The sequence below is a fragment of the Corvus kubaryi genome, unplaced genomic scaffold, assembly GCF_017639235.1.
Source record: "Corvus kubaryi isolate FWS band 111438036 unplaced genomic scaffold, C.kubaryi_AGA036_p1.0 42690, whole genome shotgun sequence".
NCBI lineage: Eukaryota > Metazoa > Chordata > Aves > Passeriformes > Corvidae > Corvus > Corvus kubaryi.
This window is the reverse complement of record NW_024581249.1, coordinates 1,686-17,075: the sequence shown is the minus strand read 5'-3', so window position 1 is coordinate 17,075 and position 15,390 is coordinate 1,686. Positions and strand designations below refer to the sequence as shown.

Here is a 15,390-nt window from a genome sequence, read left to right as displayed (position 1 = left end):
GCTTCCCAAACCTTCAGAGCTGTCAACCAACAAGGAAAAAGAAGCCAAATTCCACCATGATCTTTTACCATCATAAAGTAAAGCTAATCTCTTTCACTTGCAGGTAAGAAATGCATGTCTTCATTCCTTTTTTTACTGGTTTTTCAAGAAGGAAGTCGGAAGGAATGGAGATGTGTGCACTTTCTAGATCATTCCAGGAAAGCAAACCAGCAGATATTTCCTCTTGGCTCAGTCTGGTCCCATTTTTTTGGCCACGCCCATCTTAGACCCGACTAATTTCTGCCCTAGTGCAGGTGTATAAAGGACTGACTTATTTCCCAGCCCTGCCAGTGCTGCAGAGATGGCAGGTAAGATCAATGCATTTTCATTTTATAGCTGTATTTGATATTTCTGGTGTGGATATTGGTGCATTCCATGGGTGAACCCAAGGAGATGGGAGGCATAGTGCAGTGTTGGGAGCTGGTGGTACTTCATTCCTCCTTCTCCCCTGATATGTATTTAATTTATTGTGAAAAGTGAGCAAAGACAGTCTGATTTATGCCTCATGCAGAAATATCCTGCAATATAAGGTTGCAAGGAATAAGCAGCTTTCAATCCCCAAGAAGATGGTCCAGGAATTTTCATGGAATTTAAAGTTAAGATAACCTCTCCCACTGTGAGAAATCTGTTAGTTCTTCCAAATTTTGTCTCTGTCTGGTTCTAAATAGCTAAAATGTTGGCTAAATTACTTAAAATAGATCTAGCTGCAACCTTTGGGTGAAAAATCTCCATTCAGGGAAGGTGCCACAGGGGGAGACACTGGTGGAACAGATCATGCACATTTCTGCTGTTAATGTGAAACAGGAATAGAGACGGATTTCAGGGAGCAGCAGGAGGACTGGCAGGGGTGGTTGAAAGACTGATGATAGATGTGGCAGCTTGTTTTGTTCAACATCAGGACAGAGGGGGCAGAGAGGGATGTGTGGGGTCAGGCTCCTTTCCATCAGCTGCTTGCGGACATTGCCAAAGACAGGACACCAGGACACCGCCCTCTTCCAACTCACTTTCCCAATATTCTCCATCACTGAGGCTGGACTGTACCTGTCTGCCTGTTCCTTGGCAGCTACTCAGCCCGGTTTGCTGAGGGTCCCACCACTCAGAGATGTCCTGGTGTCCTGCCAACACCTACAGCCACAGCCACAGCCCGAGTCCCACCGACAGATTCCTGAATCCTGAAAGAGATATTGAAACCAAACATGTCAATCTGTTCTGACCCCTCAGTGAAGCCCTGTCCATCGAGGATTTTATGTTGCATTTCTCTCTAGGCACAAACCCAAGGATGACTCTCCTGGGATCCATCATCACCCTCTGTGCAGTTGGAGCAATGGGCTTCTCAGGGAATGGTAGGTTCCTGTTTGTCCTTTGGCTGCTGCTCTACTGGAAAGGATGTGAATCAAAACTCAGTCTGAGCTCCCAGTTAGACACTGCTTCAATAAAGAACTGAAATGTCCTGTAGATTGATCCTCTAACAATGAAGTTGATACCTGAGAGGTTTGCCTAAGGAAACTCCCTATTTAACCAACAGCCAACCCTTCCATGCATAAATCATCCTTTTATGACAGGGAACCTGGGGCACAGATTGTGTCTTTGGCTTCTTCTGTGCACTTTCCCTGGGGAAATATCTGGAGCCCCAGGAGTGGCTGAGGGAGCTGGAAAGGGGCTCAGGCTGGAGCAAAGGAGGCTCAGGGGGGACCTTGTGGCTCTGCACAAGTCCCTGACAGGAGGGGGCAGCTGGAGGGGTCGGGCTCTGCTGCCAGGGAACAGGGACAGGAGGAGAGGAAATGGCCTCAAATTGTGCCAGAGGTTTAGATTGGATATTGGGGGAAATTTCTCCATGGGAAAGATTAGGAAGCCTTGAAACAGGCTTCCCAGGGCAGTGGTGGAGTCACCATCCCTGGAAATGTTCAAAAAACCTGTGTATGTAGCTGCTGGGGACATGGTTCAGTGGAGAACAAAGCTCCTGGTGTATGTTATAATTGAGTATCCTCAATTTCTGCTTTTTCTTCTTTCATTCTTTTGAGCAGAAGTCTCAGAGGTGCTTTCAGATTCGTCTCTCCTGAGCATCATTACTGAGGCCAGGCAGTTGGTAGACACAGCATATTTACAGGCTCGGAAAAGGTGAGTTCTTCCTGCATGATGGCCCCAATATTTTAAAGCAATAAGATTAAATATATGTGTGTTTTCTCTCTTTTCCAATGCATATTTATAATGGAGAAGCCTTAGTGCCAGGGCTCTCCTTGTCATAGCTAGAGGGATCCTTTTGCCCAGTTTGGCTGGATTCTGGTCCCAGAGCCACCAATCATGACCCCCAGTACTGTTTCCTCACCTACCGTGCCACGGGCACCTCTCGCTGGTCCATAGTGGTTCAGACATGCTGAACACGTGTGAGTCCTCTCCTGGCAGCCAGAGTTCTGCCCCTCTCTGGAAGGACTGGAACTGTGCAGATGGACACCCTGTCCCAGATAAGTGTCAGTGGAAGTCAAACCCCAGCTATCCTCTGTGATTGTCCCAAAAGGCTGGTTCCAGGCAGTGGGAGGATTTGGGAAGGAGTCGCTCTCCACCCATCCTGCAGAAGTAGCAAGACACAGCCATGGGACCAGAAAGAGATGGAACAGGAGCAAGGTTTGTCCCTCTGTTCACAGAATACACCTTGCAACATAATACAGGTAAAATCCTATCCAGTCACAGTTCATTGATCTGGATTTCCTCATGATAGAACAAAATTTATTGTGACAAGGAAGTGTGACTGCAAAGTTGAAGTAGGGGATTACAATGATTTGTTTGCCAAAACCATCTGAGCTGATGTGCTGATGTGCAGACAGCTCGTCCTACTGGGCAGGGCTGCCTGCCACCCTGCAGGGTTGTCACAGCTAATTACACCCAGTCCAGCATGACAGAGGAGCTCTGAATTCAGAGAAGGTGCTTCATGGAACTCTTCTATGTTCAGCTTAAAGAGAAAACTGGAGGAAAAGATTGTCAACCCAATGGATTTCCTGAAGCACCTAAAGGACCCAATAGGAAAAACCAGATCTGCAGTCCGTGCTGCTGATTACTTGGAAACTACTTTGAAACTCCTCAAAATGAAGCTGCATCTCTCTGGGGAACAGAGCTTCAATGTCACAGGTAATGTGATTTAGACCAAAATGTCTTACAAAGAGCTAAGAGCAGGAAATGTGCCACAGCAGGTGGCAGAGAGCAGCTCTGCCAAGACCCAAAAAACCGGGGATAAAACTGTTCCCCAACAGGGGAATAGATTTTAAGGATGCTCAGAGACAGACCAGACCCCCCAGGTGTTTTATTCATCATCTTTGAGAGTCCATCTCTCCTATCCTTGTGAAAACAGCCTAACAATGCCTGTGACAAACCTGGGACAAAACCCACTGGAGGCTCTAACCACTGAAAACCCTCCATCTTCCGCTTCTGCTCCTCACACCTGGGTTGTACTGCTCTGCAAACTCATCGTTTTGTTCCCAGCTGGGGTAACACCTTCCTGGTGATGATGCTCCCCACATTCCCCTGGAATGTTGCTGCATGCCCACCCAGTTTCCCTAGTCCAGAGGGGACGGCTGAATCACAAAAGGGTTTAGGCACCAAATTAACAATTCCAATCCAGATGTGTTAAATCCACAGCTCCGATTCAGCTGGCTCGAATGTTGACCTAGAACACTTAGAAGCTGAAACAACAAAAGAAGAGTAGGATCAGATGTTACTTTTCAGGGTTTCTCTTTCAGACCTGCTAAGCAGGAGACAGAAGGAGATGATTTCCAAGGGCACTGGCTGTGACTACCAGACTCGTTCCATTAAATGCCCGGAGAGGGACTTTTACCGGACCATTACTGGGGAGTGCAACAACAGGTAGGATTTATGTGTGGACAGGGAGAGTCTCAAATCCGTATTCTGACCCAGGGTAGATGATTTGTGAGAGTGCCTTTTGACTGAGCAAGAAGAGTGACATGCTCAGTTTAATGAGCCTGTAACAGAGGATTCATTTCTACCTTTGCCTGGCAGGAAAAAGATGTAATTTCTTGAAAATCTCAGATTTGCCCCCACTGTCCTTCATGTGCTGCTTTGGATGAAAGAAAGGACTTCTTGGGGTGGGGGCAGGTAAGAAGGTGAGGAAATTTTGAGGCTAAGGCTCAACCTCTCATTTTGCTGGAGGCTACAGGAAATCACCCCTGCACTCTTCCATAGGGATAATACTCATTTCCCCAGCTGAGTCAGATGATAATATTCAGCTATTGATGTATCTGTGTGATGAGTAAGGATGGGAATTAAATAAGACTTTAATTCTTGGCTCTTCCAACTTTGTGTATTGTACATCTTTCATCTGAGAAAATTAGTTCTTCAGCTTTTTGCACATAGTTTCCCTCCATGTTCAAAGCTGGGATCAAACTTTTTTTTTTGACCAGAAAATGACCAAACTCCTACTCTGACAATGGCGGTCAAGGCTCTCTGTCCTGCTGTGCCAGCACCAGCCCCCAAATCTGAGAGGGATTTGCATCCAATGTGCATCTGGCATGAAACAGATGTACCAGATGTGATGACACAGCACAGCTCTGCATCAGTGTGCGGGGAGCTCACGCTCACTGGGGTTTTCCAGTCTGTTCCCATGGAGTCCAGGGCCTCCAGCCCCACAAGGACAGCAGTGTCTGTCTGCCCAGGGGGGGTGTGGCGTCTCTCTCACTGGGGATATTCCAGAACTATCTGGACACAATCCTCTGCCTCATGGTCTGAGATGACCCTGCCTGAGCAGGGACATGGGACCACGTGACCCCAGTGGGGTCTCTTCCAGCCTGACCCATTCTGGGATTCTGTGTTCATGCTGATTTGAGGCTCAAGGTAGGGTTGTCCTTGGCCTTGTTGGGCTGTGGGAGAGATGAGGGGCCACTGGGCTTGAGGGATCCCTGTGGTGTCAATATTTTCCCAAGGATCTTGCTCAGTTTGAGGCACACACCAGGAAGAATATTTTGCCTGCAAGGACAGTAATAAAAATCAGAACAAGAACCTGGTGGTTCTGAGTCCTTAATACTCGATGGAATTGCTTCGGCTCTGGCAGGGTCATTTTCCTAGGACACGCTCTTATTTCACGGCACACTGCTGTAAACACTGGGTACTCCTCTCCTTTTCCAGTGCAGAATCACAGAATCATTTCTGTTGGAAAAGACCTCCAAGACCATCAAGTCCAACCTTTGACTCATCCCCACCTTGTCAACCAGACCAGAACCCTGAGTGCCACATCCAGTCATATAGACAGGCATTGCCTGGGTTTTGTGTCTGCAGGGCCACAGATCATTGGCTCAATCAGAATTATTGGTCTTCTGAACACAAAATGCTGACTTTAGTGATTCTGACTTTTCAGAGCAGTGTAAGGCAACACAACAATGGCCACAACTGCAGGTTGAGAGGGTCTGTGTAAAAACTTCCCCAGGGGGCAGCCTTGGCACCGATCCCCACAGAGGTGGAGAATCTTTATCCTTGGAAGCTTCCAGCCCCCAGCTGGACAAGACATGGCCACCCTGACCATGATGATGGCCCTGCTGTGAGTCTGATTTTGAGAGGCCAATGAAGACAGAGGTGGTACAGAGATTTAAATGCCAAATAAAATTAATGTAGGTTTAAATGACAAATAAAATTGATAGAGTGACACAAGGCACCTTTTAAAAAAAAGTTGGTTTTTCTCCACATCAATAGCCTTGGTATAATTTGCTTCTTGGTGTTTTCCCAATCTCACCCCTGTTACCAGAGTGCTCATATGTGGAATAAAGGACTGTGAAATGTTGGTCTGTGCAAGGCTGCTGATGTTTGAAAAAATAACAGAAGTTGTTTTTCTGCTGATGCTGCAGAAATCACTCCCACCTGGGGTCCTCTAACCGCGCCTTCGCACGCTGGCTCCCGGCCCTGTACGAAGATGGAGTGTCTGTTCCCAGAGGAGCAAGTGAAGGAAAGCGCTACAATGGATTCCCACTCCCACTGGTGAGAGTTGTTATCCTGATCCAGCCATGAGCATGGGCACTGCCCTCCCTGCACCTGTCAGGAGGGAAGCAGTGACAACATCTAAATTGCTTGATCTTTGATCTCAGGAGCTGAATTGAGGCTGCTTTTCCGCAGCTGAGTTATGGCTCAGGTTAATATTTTTTGTTGGAGACAGACATGAGCAAAAAGGTTGTGGATGCTTCCCTAAGCAGTTTCTAAAGTGTGCGTCCCAAGGATTGCTGCAGTCAGTGTGCTCAAGGACACCAGGAGGTTTGTACAAACCACAAGGCTTGGGAGCTCCTCAGCCACGTTCTTGACTTTCTGGATGTGCACGAACAAGTTTCAGCTGGAATGGGCTTTCCATGAAGCCAGGTTTGGCTGAAGGGCTGTGGAGTCTACTTTTACTCCTGATTGGATAGAGCTGGGGAATGACATGGAACTGTTTAATGTCATAATTAATTCTTAGTAGCTTATCTAAGATCATCTTGTGCATGATCTACAACCACCTGAAAGGACTAGGTTGGCCTCTTCTCTAAGGGAACAAGTGACAGGACAAGAGGAAATAGCTTCAAATTGTACTAGGGGAGGTTCAGGATATTAGGAAAAATGTCTTCCCTGAAATAGGGGTTAAGCATTGGAGCAGGATCTTCAGGGCAGTGGAGGAGTCAGTCCCTGGAGGTGTCCAAAAATCAGGTAGATGTGGTACTTCTCGAGATGGTTTAGTGGGAATGAGGATACTCGGTTGAAAGCTGATGATCTTGGAGGTCTTTTCCGACTTTCGTGATTCTGTGATTCCAAGATCTCACGGGGGAGTTTGAGCGAGATGCAAATCCACCATGGCAGAGACAGTCACATACATTTTCATTTCGGTTTTCTGCAGGTTCGAAAAGTATCCAACGAAATTGCTCACACGGCCAACGAGAACGTCACCGCAGACCGGCAGCTCTCGCTGGTCTTCATGCACTGGGGCCAGTGGGTCAACCACGACATAGACCTGGCCCCTGCCAGCGGGGAAGGAGCCAGCCTGGAGCTCCAGTGCCACACCAGCTGTGCCTTCAAGCCCCCCTGCTTCCCCATTAAGGTACCCTGACTCTCACCCATCCCACACTCTCACAGCAGCAAAAATAAAACGGCGGGACTTTCTGAGGCATCACTTCACTCCTTTGCTTTAGTTCCCCCCCGACGATCCCCGGATGCTGAGCTCCGACACCTGCATGCCGTTCGTCCAGTCCGCCTCCGTGTGCAATCCCGGCACGTTCAGCCGGGAGCAGCTCAACGCTGCCACGTCGTTCATCGACGCCAGCACGGTGTACGGCAGCGACGACTCCCTGGCCAGGAGCCTGAGAAATCTCACCAACCAGCTGGGCCTGATGGCCGTGAACCAGGATTTCATGGATGAGGGGCTGGAACTGCTGCCCTTCGAGAACACAACGCACAGTGTTTGTGTTCTCACCAACAAGAGCGCCAACATCCCCTGTTTTAAAGCAGGTAAGGTGCAGCTGGGGGGTTGTTTTCAGTGGGCCATAAAATCAAAAAGGGTCAAATATCTCCATATAGGATCCTTGTGGGTCCCTTCCAACAGAGAATATTCTGTGATTCCGTGATATTTGAATGAGGCTCTTCAAGACATGACTACATAAGGTGAAAGACAATGGATCCTCCCCACAGTTAGGAAAAAAAAAATCAAGCAATAATTGATTAATTAACATAAAAATTATTTTAATTTCCCAGAAGAATTACAGCAAATTGTTCTTCCTTTATAAAGTCTTCTCAAAAGCAGGAGAAATTTTCAATAGAATAACCAACAGTGCTTAAAACTTCTCAGGGACTTTTTTACTCCTACCTAGAATTCACCATTCATGAACTGAATGCCAGTTGTCAGCTTGTCAGCACTGACAGGCTGAGAAAGTTGGGGCTGTGCGGCCTGGAGAAGAGGAGGTTGTGTGGAGACCTCACAGCACCTTCCAGGATCTGAAGGGACTACAGGGAATCTGGAGAGGGACTGGATCAGTGACTGTAGTGGGAGGACAAGGGGGAACGGCTTCACACTGAAAGAGAGTAGATTAAATTAGATATACGGAAGAAATCGCTCCCTGTGAGAATGGGGAGGCCCTGGCACAAGGTGCCCAGAGAAGCTGTGGCTGCCCCAGCCCTGGGAGTGTCCGGTGCCAGGCTGGGTGGGGTTTGGAGCAGCCTGGGATGGTGGAAGGTTGAAATGGGATGGGCTTTAAAGTCCCTTTCATTCTGTGATTCTATGATTCAGTTTTCAACCCAATCAATACTAACAATTAAACACTCTTAAGTAATCTAGTTGATTGATTAACTAACCCACCCTACATCAGCAGAAAAGTCTAGAAGTTTGTCTGAAATTTAAACAAACCGAGGACAAACACAGAACTTACTTAAATTTGAAGTGATCCATCATAGGCATAATGTTAAAAAAAACCATTATAAATGTGAAGCATGCAAAATCAATCATAGGAATACAGAGTGTTCCCATTTCCTCATTCTCTGCATGCTGAGAATGAGGAAATGGGAAACCTTGCTGAGTGAGGAAATGCTCAGTGCTTCTTCCATCATCTTACAGAGGAGTGAGATCTCTCCCTGGGTCCCCTCCAGCCTTCATAGAATCACAGAATGGTTTGGGTTGGAAGGGAGCTTAAAGCCCATCCTATTCCACCCCGTGTCATGGGCAGAGACACCTTCCACTATCCCAGGGTGCTCCAAGCCCTGTCCAGCCTGGCCCTGGACACTTGTAGGGGTGGGGCAGCCATAGCATTATCACCAGGAACATCACCACTTGTTACTTGTCTGTCCTAACACAAAAACCTGCTTCTGAAATTGAAAGCAATGTACAAAATCCCCAAAATATTTTCATTTTAGGTGACAAACGCGTGACAGAAAACCTGGGACTGTCTGCAATGCACACTCTCTTTGTCCGAGAGCACAATCGCTTGGCTATGGAGCTGAGGAATTTAAATCCCCACTGGGATGGGGAAAAGCTTTACCAGGAGAGTCGAAAGATTGTGATTGCCATAAACCAGGTACTGATCACTGTTTGCTGTTTATCATCCACACACTTAGGAGTGGTTTTTCCTCCAGGCAAAAGGAGGAAAACCATGCTTTGTAAAATCAGTGCAGTTATTTGTGGGAGATGGAAATTGTGAATGAGGATAGTCCATCTGAGACAGCATGGATATCCAGAGCTTTTTTATGCATCATATTACTGATTTATCAATTATTTATTATATTTAATGTATAAATTATTTATTAGATAAAATAATTTCACATTTAAAAATGATTTAAATCCATTATGCCAAACTTTTTCCATTGCTACAGCTCTTTTTTCTAAAGATCTTAATGAGTTCTGCTGCAGAGTTCGTTCTCTGCACTTGGCTTCGATGGCATGTCTGCTGCAGCTGCTGGTAACGTGCTGTGCTCTCGTGCTTTTTCAGATCATAACCTACAGAGATTACCTCCCACTCCTGCTGGCCGAGGAGAGCAGCAAGTGGATCCCTTCGTACAGTGGTTACAATGAGAAGGTGGATCCGAGGGCCTCAAATGTTTTCTCCCTGGCTTTTCGATTCGGCCATACGTCGGTGCAGCCTTTTGTGTCCCGTTTGAACGAGAGCTTCCAGCCTTTGGGTTCCTTCTCCCATGTCCCTCTGCATTTGACCTTTTGTGCTCCGTGGAGAATTATAATGGAAGGTAAGAACATGGAGCAGTGGTCCTGGTCTGGTCCTGAGGTGGAGGTCAGCTGGTCAGGCACATGGAATTACAGAACCCCAGAATCATTTAGGTTGGAAAAGATCCCCAAGACCATCAAGTCCAACCTGTGACTGATCCCCACCTTGTCACCCAGCCTAGAGCACTGAGCACCATGTCCAGTCATTCCTTGGACACCTCCCAGCTCAGCAAGGCCTGACAATGGGAGTGCTCCACATCCACTCAGATGGTGCAGCTCCTCCTGCTGCTCCAGGAGGCAGGAGACTCCCTGTGCCCAATGCCAGTCCACCAAAGTCTGTGTCAATCAAAACTCTTATATCCCCCTGCAATCAGGAGACATGGACAGAGGGTGATGCATCCAGTTTAATTGAGCTAAAGCAGCATTGTTCCTTCCTAGAGGTGCCCATCCCTCTTCCTGGCTCTAACTGGAGTTATGGGGTCCTGCTATTGCACAGCTGAGATCTCCGGACATGAGTCTTTCCAAGGAAGACAAATGTCTCTTCCAAAATAGGTTATTTAACTAATTATGAGAAATATAATTACACGTGTGCAGCCAATTTTCCTGTGTTTTGCTCATACCGTCTCCTTAATTGCTATGAAAAAGACACGGACAATCACACATGAATTAATTCTATCATTACGTTTAATGTTTTTTAAAGATCTGTCATCTAATAGTGAATTATAAACTAAATCCATTGCAAATCCTAAAACCTTGGACAGAGCCCCCAGGCACCAGGACATGCTGCGGCCTGGCAGGCTGAGGAGCAGACTTGGAAAGGGACTGGTGGGCAGCAAGTGGTTTTAGGGCTGTGGAAGGAAAAGCTGAGGGATAGGGAGGGATAAGGAACTCAGTTACTATGAGAGGCTTTGTTTACTGGCATCTGCAGACATGTACAGATTCATACAGGTACCACTGTGAGGGTGGGCAGGCCCTGGCACAGGGTGCCCAGAGCAGCTGGGGCTGCCCCTGGATCCCTTGGAAGTGTCCAAGGCCAGGCTGGACAGGGCTTGGAGCAGCCTGGGACAGTGGGAGGTGTCCCTGCCCATGGCAGGGGGTGGAACAGGATGAGCTTTAAAGTCCCTTCCAACCCAAACCATTCCACGGTTCTGTGATTCTGTGATTCTGTGATTCTGTGATTCTATATACACATGGTGAAATGAAAATATGGAGATGAAAACCCCACCCAGCCCATAACAGACTGTTTCAGCTGCATGAAAGGGACCACCAAAGCTGCAGATTGGCACAAAAAATATTTCCTTGCTTTGCAATGGCTGCAGGAGGCATCGACCCCCTGATCCGGGGCATGCTTGTGGATCATGCAAAAGTCATGAAACAGAACCAGCTGCTCGTTGAGGAGCTCCAGAACCACCTCTTTGAACAGACAGAGGTGATGGGTCTGGATCTAGGAGCCATGAACATGCAACGGGGAAGAGACCATGGCCTTCCAGGTAAGGAGACACAAGTCCACACCTCCTATGAATAAGACTTTTTTCCTTCTGCTGCTTATGAATGAACTGAGCTTTTTCTATACTAATGGGAAGAAACCTTGATTTAAGGGTGAAGGATGGACAGACAGTCAAGCTCAGGGGAAAACAAGGTCTCTGTATTATAAAAGTCTTTTTCTGAGACATTTAAAACAAGGGCAAAAGGCTTAGAAATCAAAGATGATATTTGGGATAATGTAAGAAAGCAGGTGAGAGACAGTGGTGTATTGCAAAGAGAGAGCATGTGTGGTTCAGAAGGTACAGGCACAAGTGACCAAATTCAGCTTTCACATGGGCTTGGGCAGGTCCCCTGGGCTTTGTTCTTTGCTCATCAATCTTGTCTCGTGTCCCAGACAAGCCAGAGTTCTGAGCAGAAGTGCCTTGCACCCACAGGTGGGACTGCCCCAGGTGCTAGAGAAGAACAGGTGCTCTTGGGTTAAACATAGCTAGATTTCCTCTTTTCTAAGAATTTTATCTGAGAAATTTGGCCTTCCAAGGCTGCAAGGACTGATGCATTCACCCTCAGCAGTAGAAAGATGTAACCACCAGGATGAGCTGCAGTCATAAAGACAACCCAAACTGTTAGTTTAGTGTACATACAAGAAGGACCTTTGAAAATGTGATGATTGTTGGGACTGCCTGGACAATAGTGCCTTCCAGATCCTTTAATGCCATGAGAAGAAGCAGGGAATGCCTATGGGCCAAGAAAGGTGTTGTAGAGACGTGGTGGTGGGTCCTGGTCATCTGCTGCTCCTGCTCTTGCAGGTTACAATGCCTGGAGGGGCTTCTGTGGGCTCTCCCAACCCCAAACTGTGGAAGAATTGTCTGAGGTGCTCGGCAATCCCAAACTGGCCAAGAAGTTCATGAATGTGTATGGGACACCGTACAATATCGACCTCTGGATTGGGGCAGTTGCAGAGCCCGTGGTTCCCCAGGGCAGAGTTGGGCCCCTCCTGTCCTGCATTATTGGCACCCAGTTCAGGAACCTGCGTGATGGGGACAGGTGAGAGATACGTTCCCTGTGGCATTTTTTAGGGGGGAAATGCTGACCTTTCCTGTGACATATTAATCCAACCCATCTACAGCATTCCAGTGAGTGCTCCCAGCAAGGCTCACCCCTTGATTTTAGCCCAGTTACCAAAGGACTCTTTTTTGCAGCCTGTTTCTCCAGATTCACATGGCTGAGGAGCACCAGCTCCAGACCATGGGGGTCTCTGCTGTGGTCTCTGCCTGAGGTGGCTTTTGCTCTCAGGGCATAAAGGGGAGGATAAATCACTGCATCCCAGCAGGCTGCTGATGCTGTGTGGAAGAGGCAGGCTCTCTGCACTGGCAGAATCCAGGTCTGGCCACACTGGAGACACCTCTTTCTAAAAGGGTGCTCCTGGAGAATCAAGATGGATCTAAGCACCGTTCAGACTCACCTTGGTCAGGTTCCCATCTCAGCAAGTAACCAAAGATTATAAACTGCTTCTGAAAATATCATTGCAGATTCTGGTGGGAGAACCCCGGAGTTTTCACTCCACAACAGTTGCAAGCTTTGAGAAAAATTTCAGTGTCGAGGGTGATCTGTGACAATACTCATATCAAAAAGATACCCAGGGATGTGTTCAAGATCAACACTTATCCTGAGGACTTCACTGATTGCCAAGAGATCGACGTGCTTGACCTCTCACCCTGGAAAGATGAGCCGGAGAGTGCCACAAAAGGTACCAGTGGTCTGAGATCAGTCAAAAATAATAAATGCACTATGAGGTTGCTTCCATGCCTAAAAAATGAAAGAATTAAGGTTTCCACAGTGACCCTGCCCCCAAAAGACAATGACTGTCCATTTAGCCACACTCAGACAGCACTGGTGGCAGACAATCCATCACTTTCATCATCCCTTATTCCCTGCCCCTTCCTTTCAAGAGGATGGGAAATCCCTCAAAATCCAGTCTGTTCTGGACTTTGTGAATGTTTCCTGTGATGACCTTATTCCAGGACAACCACAGTCTTTCCTGACAGGAAAGGTGTTGATGAAAAAATCAACTAGAATTAGCCAACCTGCTCCAAGGTCTTACTCTGCTGCTCCAAGTTCCTGCTTTCCCCTCATCTTCCCCAAAGCTTTAAATCAGTTTAAGGTGTATCTGGAGTAGTTTTGATACTGTATGGCCTCACACACCAGTAGCTGAACACACATGGCCAAAGGTTGTGATGTGCCACAGTAAAACAGTGTCTTTTTCTGTGAGATGTGGACACTCAGTGTCCTACTGAAACACTTTTGATGAGGGCTCTCCCAGCTGAAATGATGTGGGAGAACGGATACTTGAAGAATGGACTGGCTTGGATTCTTTTTCTTTCTGACAACCCATTTACAGATGATCACAAAACCTGGGGATCACCTACACTGTCCTTCTGCAAGGCACAGATCACAAAGCATCTCCATGCAGTTCCTGTATTGAGTTTGAGTAACCATTTGAGGGAAACACTGTTGTTTAAGACAGATACTTGCACTTAAAGGCTAAATTATGGTGGCTTCACCCCATTCTTTAGCTGAGTCCAGCTAAACAACAGAGTTTTTTTCATTTATTTTTTTATCGTAGTCTTACGGTTACTAAAATGTGCTGAGCTGCTTCCTGTGGCTCCTTTCTCACCAGGCTTGGAGGAAGCCAAAGTGTTTGTGTAACCCAGAGAGAGTGAAATTCCAGGACTAAAAGCAGTTGCTAGAAGTTTAACCTTTTCCAATGGAAAGAAATTGCCCCCAAACCACTCATTCTAAGGCTGGAAGCACCACCGTGTCTCAGAGGTGCAAGGATACAGGGACGACAAAAAGGTGGAGGAAAATGGTGTGTCCAGGGAAGACTTTCTGCCTCTCAGCAGCTTTTTCTGCTTCATTGACAGTGTCTAATCTTGCTCATCAGACCAGCGTTGGAAACCCCTAATGGTGGCACCGAACTGCTCCTGGGAAATTCCTGCCTGGACATCAGGCTCCGCTGGCTGCTGTTGACTGAACATCAGCACATGGTTTCCCAGAGGGGAGCTCAAGACTATGTCATCTGTTTTATTTCCTGTAATGTGATTTTTTAATATAATTTCTTTCTAAAAACTTCCAGTAATGTAAGTCTTCAGATGGAAGGACAATGATATTTTATTTTCTGTTGCCCTAAAAAATTGATCAGAGGCGTTACGACTCTCTAAATTGTAATTATGACAAGTTTTTTTACTTCCCATACTGAATGGGTGTCAAACCTGCAGGCTAGCATGCTTGCATTGCAGAATCAAATTCCTTATCCTTTGTACCTGCTCAGAAATCGGCACATGCATGTAATCTTCATCAAAACTTTCCCAGTCTCCGGGTTTTGCACAAGAGAAGAAGCTGTTTTGGCTGCTTCTAATCAGCAGTGAGATTTTCAGCCATTGAAGACGCTGCAGCAGGGCAGCTGTGCCTTGAAGCCTTGAGACAAGTTTTACTGAAATCCTACAGTGAACCTGTGTGGTTTGGGTGTTCTGGGCAGTAATAAAACACATCCTGGGCACTCACCTACAGCTGGCATCCATGACAGGCTGGGGGCAGAGGGGTTGGAAATCATTCCATCAGAAAAGAGCCTGGGGGTGCTGGTTGACAGTGGCTGAACAAGAGCCCAAGGGAGCCCGGGTGGGCAAGAGGCCAATGGCACCTGGGCTGTGCCAACCACGGTGACCAGCAGGACAAGGGCAGTGACTGTCCCCCTGTGCTGGCACTGCTGAGACCCCACCTCAAATCCTGTGTTGTTTTGCACCTCTCACTCCAAGGAAGACAATGAGAGGCTGGAGCGTGTCCAGGGCAGGGAACGGAGCTGGCAAGGGGCTGGAGCCCCAGGAGCGGCTGAGGGAGCTGGAAAGGGGCTCAGACTGGAGCAAAGGAGGCTCAGGGGGGACCTTGTGGCTCTGCACAAGTCCCTGACAGGAGGGGGCAGCCGGGGGGGGGTCGGGCTCTGCTGCCAGGGAACAGGGCCAGGAGGAGAGGGAACGGCCTCAGGCTGGGCCAGGGGAGGCTCAGGGTGGACAACAGCAGGAATTTCCCCATGGAAAGGGTGCTCAGGCCTTGGCAGGGGCTGCCCAGGGAGGTTTGGAGTCCCCGTGCCTGGAGGTGCCCAAGGAAGGGCTGGAGGTGGCACTGAGTGCTCTGAGCTGGGGACAAGGTGGGGA

General features: G+C 47.7%; 1 protein-coding gene across 1 annotated transcript; it reads left to right on the top strand.

The window, feature by feature from the left end:
• Window positions 1–1,308: 1,308 nt before the first annotated feature.
• LOC121672212 (myeloperoxidase-like) lies at window positions 1,309–14,554 on the top strand. The gene is made up of 13 exons (XM_042044788.1): window positions 1,309–1,382; window positions 2,064–2,157; window positions 2,987–3,162; window positions 3,771–3,894; window positions 5,883–6,012; window positions 6,893–7,093; window positions 7,185–7,500; window positions 8,896–9,056; window positions 9,468–9,720; window positions 11,017–11,187; window positions 11,989–12,226; window positions 12,712–12,929; window positions 14,104–14,554. Exons 1-13 carry the CDS (start codon window positions 1,319–1,321, stop codon window positions 14,142–14,144), a joined length of 2,187 nt encoding a protein of 728 aa, XP_041900722.1. The 5' UTR covers window positions 1,309–1,318; the 3' UTR covers window positions 14,145–14,554.
• The last annotated feature ends 836 nt before the right edge of the window (window positions 14,555–15,390 follow it).

What these genes read in the sequence shown, in the direction of transcription:
- LOC121672212 (XM_042044788.1), top strand. Translation starts at nt 1,319, where the DNA reads ATGACTCTCCTGGGATCCATCATCACCCTCTGTGCAGTTGGAGCAATG. An exon ending in ACTGGGGAGTGCAACAACAG is followed by an intron (nt 3,895 to 5,882) that starts GTAGGATTTATG and finishes CTGATGCTGCAG; the next exon opens with AAATCACTCCCACCTGGGGT. An exon ending in AAGAGACCATGGCCTTCCAG is followed by an intron (nt 11,188 to 11,988) that starts GTAAGGAGACAC and finishes CTGCTCTTGCAG; the next exon opens with GTTACAATGCCTGGAGGGGC.